The sequence below is a fragment of the Maylandia zebra genome, linkage group LG19, assembly GCF_041146795.1.
Source record: "Maylandia zebra isolate NMK-2024a linkage group LG19, Mzebra_GT3a, whole genome shotgun sequence".
In the NCBI taxonomy this organism is placed as follows: Eukaryota; Metazoa; Chordata; class Actinopteri; order Cichliformes; family Cichlidae; genus Maylandia; species Maylandia zebra.
Genome location: NC_135185.1, coordinates 29,898,697 through 29,911,875, shown reverse-complemented (window position 1 = coordinate 29,911,875; position 13,179 = coordinate 29,898,697). Strand labels below are relative to the sequence as shown.

At 41.4% G+C, this 13,179-nt stretch overlaps 1 protein-coding gene across 8 annotated transcripts in view; it reads right to left on the bottom strand.

Moving 5' to 3' along the window:
* Positions 1-12,911, bottom strand: part of esrrb (estrogen-related receptor beta) — a 45,104-nt gene extending 32,193 nt beyond the window's left edge. For 2 of the 8 annotated variants that reach the window (XM_004540707.3, XM_004540708.5), the window contains exons 1-2: positions 9,288-9,773; positions 5,697-5,765 (exon numbers count right to left, since the gene is read on the bottom strand). In XM_004540707.3, the coding sequence (XP_004540764.1) occupies positions 5,697-5,765; positions 9,288-9,337 (119 nt within the window). In that variant the 5' untranslated portion in view covers positions 9,338-9,773. Of the gene's footprint in view, positions 1-5,696; positions 5,766-8,975; positions 9,191-9,287; positions 9,774-12,754 lie in introns of those variants that run through there. The other 6 variants (XM_004540710.5, XM_004540711.5, XM_004540713.5 and 3 more) reach the window with 6 other exon arrangements.
* Positions 12,912-13,179: the final 268 nt, after the last annotated feature.

Below are 13,179 nucleotides of genomic sequence, written 5' to 3'. Positions count from 1 at the left end.
CAGCGAGTACATTCCTCATGTCCTTTTCACTCTCAAGGCCGCCAGATGCCAAAAAACACAATTTTTATAACATTTGCTCACCTCATCTTAGAGTGTCACACTCCTGCTACCTGATCAGACTGCACAAGCGAAGGGGAAGAACGGGTAGGCGGTGGGGGTTGACATCTCAAGGCAGGGCGATGGTGATATCAGATGCCCCAGTAGGGGCAGATCTGTCTCGTGGGCCTCAGGCGATGTGGCCTGATAAGCCACTGGCCCCAGAGTCAGCGGTGGTAGGACGAACTCAATTAGCTCCTGACAGACCCCCTTGCAGCCCAGCGCAGCCTCCTCAGCACAGCCAAGAACCCGCTGGCAGCTGCCACGCTGACCTCTTCTCCAGGGGCCACTGCCACCTTTTACCGCTCCAACACACACACAGAGCCAGGGACTCATTTTTTTGTAAAAGCGAAAATCATGGTCAAAATCTACACGGCCCCACAAAAGTCACAGAAATACGCACAGAGGCTTGAAAGCCACCAAGGGTGCTCGCCGCACATTCACACGGGGGAAAATGTAAATGAAAAAGGACCGAGGCTCAAGGAGGGGTTGGTTTGGCCCCTGGGAGAAAGGAAGGGAATGGAGATTCCAAAACACACTTAGCTGAAATATGGAGTGTGCCTCTCTCTGTCTAACTGGCTCCAGGTTAATGACCACCAGGGGAATAAGGGCCAAAAGACTCTTGGGGCAATGAGCATAAGTGTGTGTGTCTGTTAGATTGGTTTATGCGCTCATATGCGAGTGTGTATTTGCACTGCAGACAGAATATGAAAGATGGAAATTTGGGGGTTGGCGGTGTGTCGTGTGGCTGACGGCGGTGGTTTGGTTGGAGGCAAGACCGGCACTCCACAGGGACCCATTCTAATCTATGAGGAAGAGGCCCCTGATTTTGGAGTTTCTCATTCATTAGTCCTGCTCTAGCAGGGAGACAGGGAGAGGACTGAGAGGAGGGGGTGGACCTGAGGAGAGGGGAGGGGCATCTTTATTAACGGATGTGCCAGACACTCAGAAGACGCTGACAGAGATTTATGATTTGCAGATCTATGGAGGCAAACAAAAGGAAAGCGGAGGGAAAAAAAAACAGGAAAAGAGAGAGTGAGTGAGGGGCTACATTAGAAGAAACAGAGAAGAGAGTGTTTACTGTTGTGATGGGGAGTGAGGGTCCCAGATCGATAGTCAGGAGGCTACAGGGGCCAGGGCAGGGTTACCACTTCTCAGGGACTGCGCTGCTGCTGCTCCGTGGTGCTCTAGCAAAGGATTATATTTAGCTGCTTCACAGCGATGTTACTGTAGTCTTTATAAAGCCATGAGCTCACTCCACTACGACAACATGAGCCCCACGCTCCAGCAGCACCACAAGATAGAGTCGACCAAGAAGCAGATCACATCTATCGATCGCCCCTCCCGCTCCTTCCTGTTCTAGAGACGCTGCTGGCAGAAGAGAGAGGGCCTCTCGTGACACAGGCGCTGCTGTTTGTCTGACGTAAACTGTCTGGGCCGCTCTGGGCAGATCTTGTTCTTATAAGGGGCTGAGTTCAGGATGTTGAGGGAAGCAACCGGCTAATGACAGAGCTTCTGTCAGTGGAAGTGTGGGTGGGGGGGTCGGGGGGGAAGTAACCGCCGTCTAAACTTCTTACGACAGAAAGCAAGGAGTTAACAATCTTCTATGCAGAACCAGTGGGAACGGCTCTCTGCAGAGTTGGACAGCTCATCACGCTGTATGTAAAAAAGGAAGTTCAGGGATAATTCCGGCCTGCCGTGCCGTTACCAAAGATTGCTTTTCATTACATCCATTATGTGGCACAGTCATGGTATAATTTAGCAACATGAATTTACAATGGCTCTTGATAACTACAAAAAGTAATTATGGTGCATGGCAAAAAAAAAAAAATAAAAATTAGCCTTGGGGCCTAGAAAACTTGGGGTTAGGTGATGACATCGGACACAACCCTGTGTTGTGTGATATGTTACCGATACACAGGCAACAATATCACAGTACGTTCTCCTGCGATACTGTGACATGGAGGTTTCTCCCCTTTACTACAGACGGTTTAACTAAACCGTTTCTTTGTCATGTGATGGTTTTAAAAATGTGAACATTTATTAAAACTGCTTAATTAAATTTGGCTGTAAAACTCAAATAAGAGCACGGTGCAAATAAATGCACTAACAACGAGTCGTTTTTTCTAAAATTGTAAAGATAATGTATTATTCTCAGGAATGCATTATAGTGATATATCATGCAAATCCTCATGAACAGTGTGATTCAATACAATCTGAACTTTAACACTTTTTCTTAAAAAAACTGCACGTTCAGCCGACTGCTAAAGTTTTGCTTAACTGCAACAAATCCAGTAAAAAGCCAACAGATATCAACCACAGCACGCTCCATGAGGAGGGAGGTGGGATTATAAAATTTGAATAATGAAGAAAAGAAAAAAGTTTGCGCATAACTAAAAGTCATGCATTGCAGTTCAGAGAGCATTCAGAGATATTTGTGGAGCAAACCAAGAGAGAAAACAGGGCTAATTTTCACAGAAAGTTGCAAGCTGTGCTGGATGATTTTTTTTATTGTTTGTGTGTCTAAGTGTGTGTGTGCCTGTGTGTGTCACAAACAGAAAGAAATATTTTTATAAAGGGTTAAGGCTATTTAACACAGTGCAATGTAAATCACAGGTTTAGACACAGTCACTGTGCGTAGAGGGGGACGGAGGCATAGAGCCATGCATGAAATTACTTCATTAATCTTCTTCTGATAGGCCGTCCTTGTTTAGGAGGAAACTCTACCTGCCTAAAACAAAGAGCCAATCCTGCCTCCACCACAAATTATCCCCTTTATCAGAAGAGGACACAAATATAAACAGACACACACACACACGCGCGTACATACACAAATGCTAGAGCAAAATTAACAGGTCAAAAATCGGAGGTTTATCAGGTGTTTCAGACGTGACGGCGTTTGCAGAGGCTCACGGTCAGTGAGCAATCACAGCGCGGCGCGCGATACGACATCTGTGAGTTAAAGATGTAACTTGATTCCTCGCGTTTAAAGCGTTGTTCGAGGCACACAATTCAGACGACTCCAAAACGAATTGCTGTTACTCAGAAACACCATTGTTATGACTGTCACACGCCACAGCAGTCGACACAGTCACAGCAATAGCCTCTAGCTTTTTACAGGCTCATCTCTACCAGCTGCCACACATTCTCCATAAATAGTGCTGGTAATAAAAAGGCGGGTGGGCCTAACTGATTTATATGGTTGTGTCCACCACCACACCATTCAGGAATAATTAAACTTTGGGGATATTTCCTGAATTAATGCATCTCCTTCAGGGGTGGGGAGGTGGGGGGGTTGACATCTAAACGTGCGACGCGGTTTTTACCAACGTCTCGCGTCACAGGATGTAGTGGGAGAGGGGGCCTCTCAACATTTCGACAAGCAGCCACTCAGTGTGTGAACGTTTGATTGTACTTAAGGATGCAAGGGCGGTCTCTTAAGGTGACGTTTTAATGTGCACATGTTTTGTGACCAACAGGCAAATACTCATATAAGCACACGGTCGTATAAACTGAAGGCAGATGCAGAGGAATACACACACACACTTTTACACTAACAAATCTGTCAGTTATCAGATTTAATTATTATATGACAAGAAAAGTTGTAAAAAAATGTTAACCTCTAATAAAAACTGCCCTTGATGACAGTAAGGGTGAACAGCCTGATTTTCAGATTGAGTTATAATTTAATTTTCCCTTTGCTTCCATATTTGTGTCACTGAAAAGTTTGGAGAGCAGACAAGAATTTGGTTATTTGGAAACCGAGCACAAAAATTAGAAGCTTGTTCTGATTTATACAGTATACTGTATTTATCATTTATAATGACTCCACATTTAAAAAACTGAAGTCTAAACAACACCAAAGACTAAATGTGTAAAATGTTCTTACATTTAAGACTTTCACTAACTCTTATTTGACAAAGACATTCAAATATTTTTGCGCTGCTTTTTAATTTATTTATTTTTTACATGAATTAAAATCTCAAACAAAAGTTGCTTTTATTTTTCTAATAGCAGGGTCCAAATATGTAAGCACAGAGACACTGACCGGCGTTTTGCACACTGTTCTGTTACTGGGTGATTATTGGTTACATCTAATTGCCCAGGGCAAATCTGGGATAAGCAATAGTAGTGCTCTCTCTCTCTCTCTCTCTTGTAGACACACCCGTAAGACAGCCTCTGTACACGCAGCATGTTTTCAGTTTAACAATTTCAGCAGTTCATGAAGCTGAGCCCTACAGCTTTCTTTAAGGCTGTGCTCTGCGTGTTTCAGCACATGAACCTGAAACATTCGAACAGCTCTCCAAAAAGCGATGACAAAAAAAACGTTATTCCTCTAAAAGCTGTAATGGGTGGAAGGCTCACGCAGACCATGCATAGAAGACCTGGTGAAGCTGTCAGTAGGAATCAGAGCTGCTTCAGTGATGGACGCTTCCAATATTGATTTCATAAATAAACAAAGCTAAGCATCGATCTTAATGTTATTTTGCATTTCAATTACTGCTCCGAAACATAACCTTCAAACAACTGACCGCTCAATACTAATAGCCTTCAATGATAAACACCCATATCGTTACCCACCTTACGTCATGTCATTTTTTAACTAAGTGTGAATTACTGAACCTGGAGTCGCACAATGTGACTGCAATCAAATAGAAAGCAAAATGTTTGCACAAAAAATGTTAAACTTTGTAATCACGGCTGATTTTGCTTTTAATCTTCACCGTGTGGTGTTTTCTTGTAATGCAACACTCAACAGCTCATGCTAACGGCTCTTTTCTTGACCGTGGTGTATTTCCCAATTTCCGCTTTCTATTGTAGGTGTGTGTATGTGACTGTATGTATGTGTGTGTGTGAGGATGCATGCATGCATGGATGTGTGTAAATGAAGAGGAGCCCTTCAGTGTTGGAGCAACAGGAAGAAGTGCTGACGCACTGTGTCAGTGATAGCACTCTGCTGCCACAAGGGCATGAGAGCCCACATAGGCTAGCATTATCCTTCTAGACTAATGGGCCTGGTTATTTTTAAACAGATTCTCACACTGCGGTGGAGGTGTCCAAGGTTACCATGGATGAGAAATCAGGAGGGACGCATGCAGTGACATTTGGTGATATCTGTGCAGGTGGATGTTATAAAATAGCCAAAGAGGTATTATAAGTAATCATGAAGAGATCTAAAGGCCAAACATCAAATAGGCTCTCAAGAGAGAGCATGTTATTATGAAAGCATGATCTTCCAAAACTGACCAATACTAAAAAGAAACATTCAGAATCTGGTCTTTAGTAAGTTTTAGAGTAAAGAAATACAGAAAAAAGAACCAGCCTGGATCCTGAAACCTTCTCTTGTCCTTTTATTTTATCAGTTAATGACCTGGGAAATAAAGCAACACAAGAAGGTGCTTGATTTGGCAGCTCCTTAAAAGCCAGCCTCAGCACTAACAACTATGAACCCAAATACCTCTGAAGCTAGAGAATTGAGACTATCTAGACATTGCCAACACACTCTGCATCACCATTTGGCCTGGAGAGAGACAACATGCTCCCCCCGCTCAGCTTGAGCTGAGTGACATATTTACAGTGAAAGTAATGATACTAGATACCAGAAATGAGAGGGCTCCAGCGTGGCCAGTGGACTCAGGAATCTCTCTAATGAATTGGACAACAAAGCCCTGTTGGTACAAGGAAGAAGTATTTAGAATTTGGCAAAAATCTGAGCTTAAGCACATTAGGTTTCTCTTTAAAAGGCACACATCCCAAAAAACCTCCTAACATTTGCTCTGGGAGAAGAGGAAAGTAAGAGCAGGACAGGTGGGTTGCCTGGGCTCCATGCTGCAGCTACAGAGGCCACCGGCTCCTGGCTCATAGCGGGGTGGCAATTCTCGGCCAGGAGCTTCTTCTGGTAATGTATTCTGAAACCAAATTACCGTAAGCTGATCCCATCTGGATAGCGTCTGTGCACGGCTGCTTTGGTTACCCACCACTGCCTCTAGCCTGTGATAGCATCTCCATGAAGACAGCAAAAATCTGATTAACCCTATAACAATGAAACACTTGGTCAAAGAGCAAGGAGCTTTTAACTTAAGATACACTAATGCAATTCCCTCGCCTTGTTTTCTGAAACCTAATAAGAATCAAGTGGACGGACTGCTAGAGATGGGTGTTTGCAGGCTTTAATGCAGCAAGCTGGGAATGAAGTCAAATAAATTGAAATCTAATTCATCACTGTGTGTTAACTTCTTTCTGCTTCTCTGAAAATACATTAAAAAGCTCTTATTTCATGAAGGGAAATTGGATAGCCTAGTTAGTTTATTGCAGTGCCTCTGCCAGGGCTTAAGGGAAGCCTGGGTGTTGATGGAACATTTAGAAGCAGAGAGAAGTCACATCTCAATTCGCTGCCACTCAAATGTTGTGTTTTCTAACAAGCACTGAAAAACTTACACTTGCAATCCTCAACCAGAGCTGGTTTCTAAAGAGAGTGCAACAGCCAGTGCAACACAAGTGAGTGCAGAGAATCTAATTCCACTACACGATAAAAAACACTTGGATTTAAACAACTGAAGCAAAACTGTAAAACGGGGCGAATGTAATGGGAACATAAAACATTATTAGAACAAGTTGCAATAACGTCGACGTTTCTTTTCAATTGATTTCCAACATTAAAGAAACAAGAGAAGCATCTCTCTGTTTAAAAGATAAAAACTCTCCTTCCAGCTAATTCCCAGGCAGTATTGATGCCTTCGGTTCAGTATAGGTACTACAGTGATACGGCACTACACTGTTGTGCTAATAACATAGAGCACATACGTTCTACTAATCCTCTCACTTAAGCATCGCGGCCGCATCCAGCGCTCAGTAAGAGGCTGCAAATACCAGTGCATAATTAGCAGAGAGCTACTGCTGAGCCAAAATTACCAGCAGCACACAAGCATGTGCTGAAAAGAGCCCACAAATTAACTGTTTTGGGGGATTGATATACGTTCACATTACTGCTGAGCATTCCTTCATTAAGATATTTTAGGTTTACTGATTGCCATTTCAAAAGAAATGTAAACAGTTACTAATATGTTAAACACCTGTTCACAACTGAGCTTTGAAAGAGTAGATTTTCTGCTCACCGTCAAGTACAAATATAATTATTTATATTCAGCATAATCACTAAATTATATTTAATGTTTCCTATTATTTTAGACAGATTTTAAATCAGCACAACATAACTACATCTCTGATAATAAACAAACATAAATATACTTCACTCTTTAAGTATTACTAAAAAATATCCCAGCACAGCTACATAAACTTCGTCTTTCACACCTGAAAAATGGAAAAACAAATACTAGATTATGTGTAATTTCTTTAAGAAATACAATGAAAAAAATCTGAATTCTGACACCTGAAAGATCAAACTGATTTAAACTAAAAGACTTACTAAGCAATTACTTTTCGACATAATTGAAACTGTCCTAAAATTTAAATGTTTAATGTTTCAACTTGTGCAATTCATATAGTTCAATTTCTGCTGAAAACTGGATTTTACAGGAAACCATTAATGAGTCCATTAAAAAATGAAAACTTAAATATGTGATTACATACTGGTGTAAATATGTAAAGCTCTTCTAAAAGAAATAAAAATTGCAGTGGTTTTCTTTTCCTAATTAGGAAATACAGACAAAAGAATACAAAAAAGACATTATGACCATCGTACCTGACATGCAATAGAAATGTTCACTTTTTTAGGGTTTGTTTAATTTAATTTTAAGATGTATCAAAGAATGAAACTACACAAAATACATCTTAAGGGAAAAAAACAGAGATGATTCCATTTATTCCTTATTATTCATAAGTATCCTAGAAGAACTTTGAATTTGCAGTGATTAAAGCTCAAACTAAAAAAGTCAAAAAAGTAAGAAACACTAAGAGAATTGAGCTCTAACTGTTTTCTGTTAATGATTTTCACATTTTTTAAAATCTAATTAATTAAAAAAAAACTAAATATCTTATTTATGGTAAAACTGAATAATATGAGAACAACACTAACAAGAAAAAATTATTTACCAAAAATATTAAATTATTATAAAACACTGTCTAATTTGGGAAAAGCTCCTGAAATTTCTTTAAACTTCTACATAATAACCCTTATAATTATTATCATTTACAAAATATATGATTTATAACCTGCTTAAATTCATAACAAAAAACTTTAGAACAGCCAAATGTCTTAGAGGCTGGTTTTCATACTATATCTGTTATTGGTTGTTGTTAGATATATTTGTACCATAATGATAAAACTGCTTCTAAAAAAGAATAATAATAATTACAAAGAAAACTGGTGATACAAAAAATACCTTAACTAAAGGTAATTTGTTTTGTTTTAAATGTAAGATACTGGTTGATTTAAAAAGTTTGGTGAAGGCACTGTAAGCCCAGACTGTCCCAGCAGCCAGGAGCTGTCGAGACAGCAGCTTGCCCGGCACGCCGCTGACTGGGACAGACCTGCCGCCTGACTGAGGTTACAGGGTCCTTTCATTCGTCTTGCCTGGCTACAAATATATATTACAGCGTGTAATTTATCCTCTCCAGTTCTACGGATTCACGTTAATCTCTCCTCTTTATAATATCATTCTCAGTCTGCCTGGGTGGCCGGATCTAGGGACAAAGCCATCAGCAAACAAGCTCCTAACCAAACTGGACAGGCACCCCCCAAATTCTATAGAGTAAAAAAAAAGGAAAGAAAAAAGGAAAACACACACACGCACACACACACACACACACACACTGCTTCAAAGGGCCAAGTTAAATCAATCAGCCATGCTCTGAAAGATATTTATAAAACATACATCATGATGTGCCACACACCCATACACGCATTTACACAGTTGCACCTGCTCTGCTGCTCAATCCTGTCAAGTCCAACGATATTTAAAATCCCTCAAAACAACGAACGGGAAAAAAAGTGCAGGTAAGGAGTTTGAGTTGGCGTTAAGAGGCTATACAAAAAGAACAGCCAGGAATTAGAAAGTTAAAAGTTCAGCGCCTCGACTAGTAGAAAAGTAAAAGAAGAGTAGGTAAAGAGCAGATTATATTTTTTTAAATAGAAGAAAAATGAAAGGAAAATACAGGAAAAAGCAAAGGGATCAACGGCAGAGGTTAAAAAAGAAATAAAAGGGGGAAAACAGAGAAACAAGTGCACCTACTGGTTATGATAGCTGAGAGGGTCTGGAAGACAAAGTTCTGAAATGTCCATCAGTCCAGTTTTAGCATTCCAGGAATGAGAGGAAGAGGAAAGAGAAAACAATTGAGACCCGCTTCTTTCCCAAATGATAGCAAAGCACCCTCAGAGACAACGCTGCCGAAAACCCCCTCCAGCACCGCTTCCCCCCAGCCTGCACAGGTATGCTGGACTCTGATGGATTGAGTGGGCGTGTGTGTGCCTGAGCATGTGTGTTGTGTATGCGCGTGTGTTTATGTATATATGAGTGGGAGAGAGAGAAAGAGTGTGTCTGAGTGTATGTGTGAGAGGCAGAGAGGGAAAGAGAGAGAGTGAAGGGGGGAGGGACAGATCGACAGGAGAGGTAAAAAGGGGGTGGGGTGGGGGGGTGAGAGAAAGCTAGAGAGAGAGTGAGAGAGACAGAGAAGCGCAGGCAGCAGCGGGATGAGCGCTAAGATGGAGAGAGCATGAGAGTGCGAGCAAGAGGAATGACTCTTTCCATGGTCGGGATAGGGCTCTTTAAGACTCAAGGGCTTGATGAATATGGAACAGCTGCTGTTGGCTGGCTCTGAGGGGCAGGACTTAAAGCGACAGAGGGGGCCGGCGGTGCACTGGGGGAGGAGGGATCCAAACGCTCGCTCACACTCTCCGCTATGCACAACACGCATGGCTCACACGGACATAGACAAAACAAGCTATCGCATGAACAACAGCGACCTAGCGGTCAACACACAAAGTTTCCATCTCATGATATGACAGAGATGGGTGCTAGAAAGTTAAATAAATAAGATGATAAAGAGAAGTAAGGGGTTTTAAGTATCAGGGGAAGCTCCTAGTGTTCATAAAGCAAAAATAAATCAGAGTTTCAATACTTGCTGTTCTGAATTGAGTGGTTTTTTTAACAATATAAAGCAAGGTCTCTTTAAATGTGACATTTTACCTGCTGTATCTCTTTAGTTTTCTGTGTTATATCCAACCGTGCTGGGGTTAATTTGAAGTGGTGTCATAAAGCAACCACACATGAACACTGAACTTAACCAAGCAACACACACACCTCAGAGATATGACTGCACGGCAGTACTAAGCCTGCTGTCACACACTTCAAGTTTTTTTAAGATCAAAATGATACCTGCACTGTTACACAACACATGATAAAGTCAGATCTGACGCCAGCCGAGAGCAACACTATAGAAGTTCCAGCGGGCAGTCGAGTGCATCCGCAGCACTTCGCTTTCAAAAAGCAATAGCTTTCAAACCGCGCTGAGGACAGTAAATGTATTTATTGAGCGGTGTCATTAGCTCCATTCGCGGGTGTTACATGTGAGGGACCATTGTGAACCTTTCACCACCTGTGAGAGATGATCTCAAGCCATAACTCATATTCTCGAAGCCCATCATCTTCTAAAGCAGCAGAAAATCCAGCTCTGTCTCTTCTAACCCCAGCTTTATAAGCGCCTGTGCTTCGCTGTTGATCAAGCTCAGTAAGAATGCAGAGAATGCAGATAGCATTTCACAGTCAGTGAGGGTCTCCATGTTACTGTATCCCCACATTATAAGAACAGAGCTTACCATGGTATCTTGGCACTTGGTCGAATTGAACTGAGAAGAAACAGCAGCTTGCCCATTTCACAAAAAAAAAAAAACCTCACAAGGCGGCTGATAAGAGCCTTCAGACTCTTCAATAAAAAAGTAAAGTTTGAGTGAGTGAGGAAGCGAGGAGGAGTGATCTAGCGACAGATTCATGCAAAAAAGGGTGTGTTGTGTCGTTTTGCAGCTCTCCAGTTTCCTCTTCCGAACAGGAACAGCACAACACCCCCCCCCCCCCCCCTCCCCCCCGGAGAGGAATCCGGTTCCATTCATCGGCTCACGTTTCTATAATCAATGCAAAAACATCACGCAATCCCTATTGATCATCACAGGCCTATTGATGTGCAGCAATGGTGCCTCTAAGGTGGCATCACATCACACAGCATCTGCTCCCTTTTTTGTGACAAAACAAAATGACTAAATAAATGAAAATCCAATCAAGGTCGATGCCAAATCAAACACCTGTCAGTTTAATTTACTTAATTCAGGAATAAAATCAAAATTACAGTTCTTGGGCTTCAATACGAGCTGAATATTGAATAATAAGGAAGACAAGGCATGGGTATAGATTCAGCCAATTTCAGGTTGTTGGTTGTTGTTCAAGTTGTCTGGTAAATGATGTAAAATATTTTTAAATAGTGCAACAGCTACAAAAAAATTATTGTTTTGTGTTAAATGCGCTGAACAGGGCATACGTTACAGTAGCAGTGATGTTAGGAGATCATATTATTACCAAACAGTCTCATGACAGACTGGTTTCTAACTTTTTAACAGTGATAACTGCCGTCATTTGACGAATCACATTTCTGCATATTTCCTATAGGCCTCCCGGGACTTGACATCATACATACTTTTGTCATGCAGTGTGAGCCATGAAAGCCATGCTGCTGTTATCGCTGCTTCTTATCAGCTCTGTTATGAAAAAAAAAAAAATCACAGCTTGTGGCAGCTGTTTGACAGAAAGGGATCTGATTCAAATAAATAATAGACCTGTTGTAGGCAAACACTCAATCACACTTGAACGGGGCTGAAGTTGAGAGACTAAAATTTTTCTTTTCCCTTTTTCGGGTTCTTTTTTGTTTTTTAAATTGAGATTCCTGTTTGCATTCTTCAAGCCTGCTCACCTCACACCTGCCTGTTTGTTGGTTCACATGTACTACATGTATGCAAGTAAAACAGTAATTAAGGTGTGTTGAAAGTCACTTCAGGTGAGAAAGGCAAAGAACCTCTACACAACCATTAAAGACTTGGTACTATTTGCATTGAAAGTCTCGACACTGACAAAATTACACCTGTTTGTGTCATAAAACGCCACACACAAACACACATACACTAATAGCACTGAAAGCAAATTACAAAGTTCTGACAACACTGAGGCAACCTGAAGAATCAGTGTGCTTCAACAAGTATGGCATTAACTCTCTAAATGTCAAGTTAATTTTATTATTAAAAAATAAATGATATTAAAGTCTGTTTATGTAAACAAGTGTGGGATAATGAGCAGAAAAGCTTTAGAACAACTTAATGTCCTTAAAAAGACTGCTGTAAAGTCGTATTTTTTCCTTCCTCGGAAACTAAACCTGATAATAGGCCTCACTAGTTTTTACCCTATGGCAGGCATACAGAATTAATCACATAAATATCGTAATTGATATGATTTATATGACCAGTGAAAAAGGTGGTGTTGCACGTGCACTGCGCATGCTTTAATAGTAAGAGCTAAACTGCCCGCACGCTGACGTTATTCAAGCTAAAAGATAAGTAAACTAGTATAAAAATTTTAAACCTATTAAATCAAACTGTTAAAATCACGTGTGTTGGATGTGTAATTGGAAGATAAATACGGTTGATGAACGTGCCGTGTACCTTACTCGGACAAGTCATGTCACATCCCCGGGCTGAGCACCGCGCACTGTAGAGGTGGTGTCTCCAGGTTGTAGTGGTGTTGGTGGTGGTAGTGTGGCTCTGTGTGTCTGAGCGCCGCGTTTAACTGTCACACAACGGCAGCCGCACTATCCACTCCTCCTCCGGCGCGCGCCCTGTGGCTAAACCAAACACCTCCACCGGCAGGCAGCAGGACCCGGCGAGCGGGGTCAAATGTGAATCAAACGCGGGGGGGAGGGAGTAGAGAGGGGGGGGCTCTGCTGTGCTACGAAGAAAAACAAAACTTACAGCTGATTCACCCACTTTTTCTTTTAGGTCTTGTATAAAAAAAATAACACATTTTATTCATACTGTTTTTTTTATATATTTTTTATTTTAAGACTGTGAATTCCTATACCCCCCCCCCC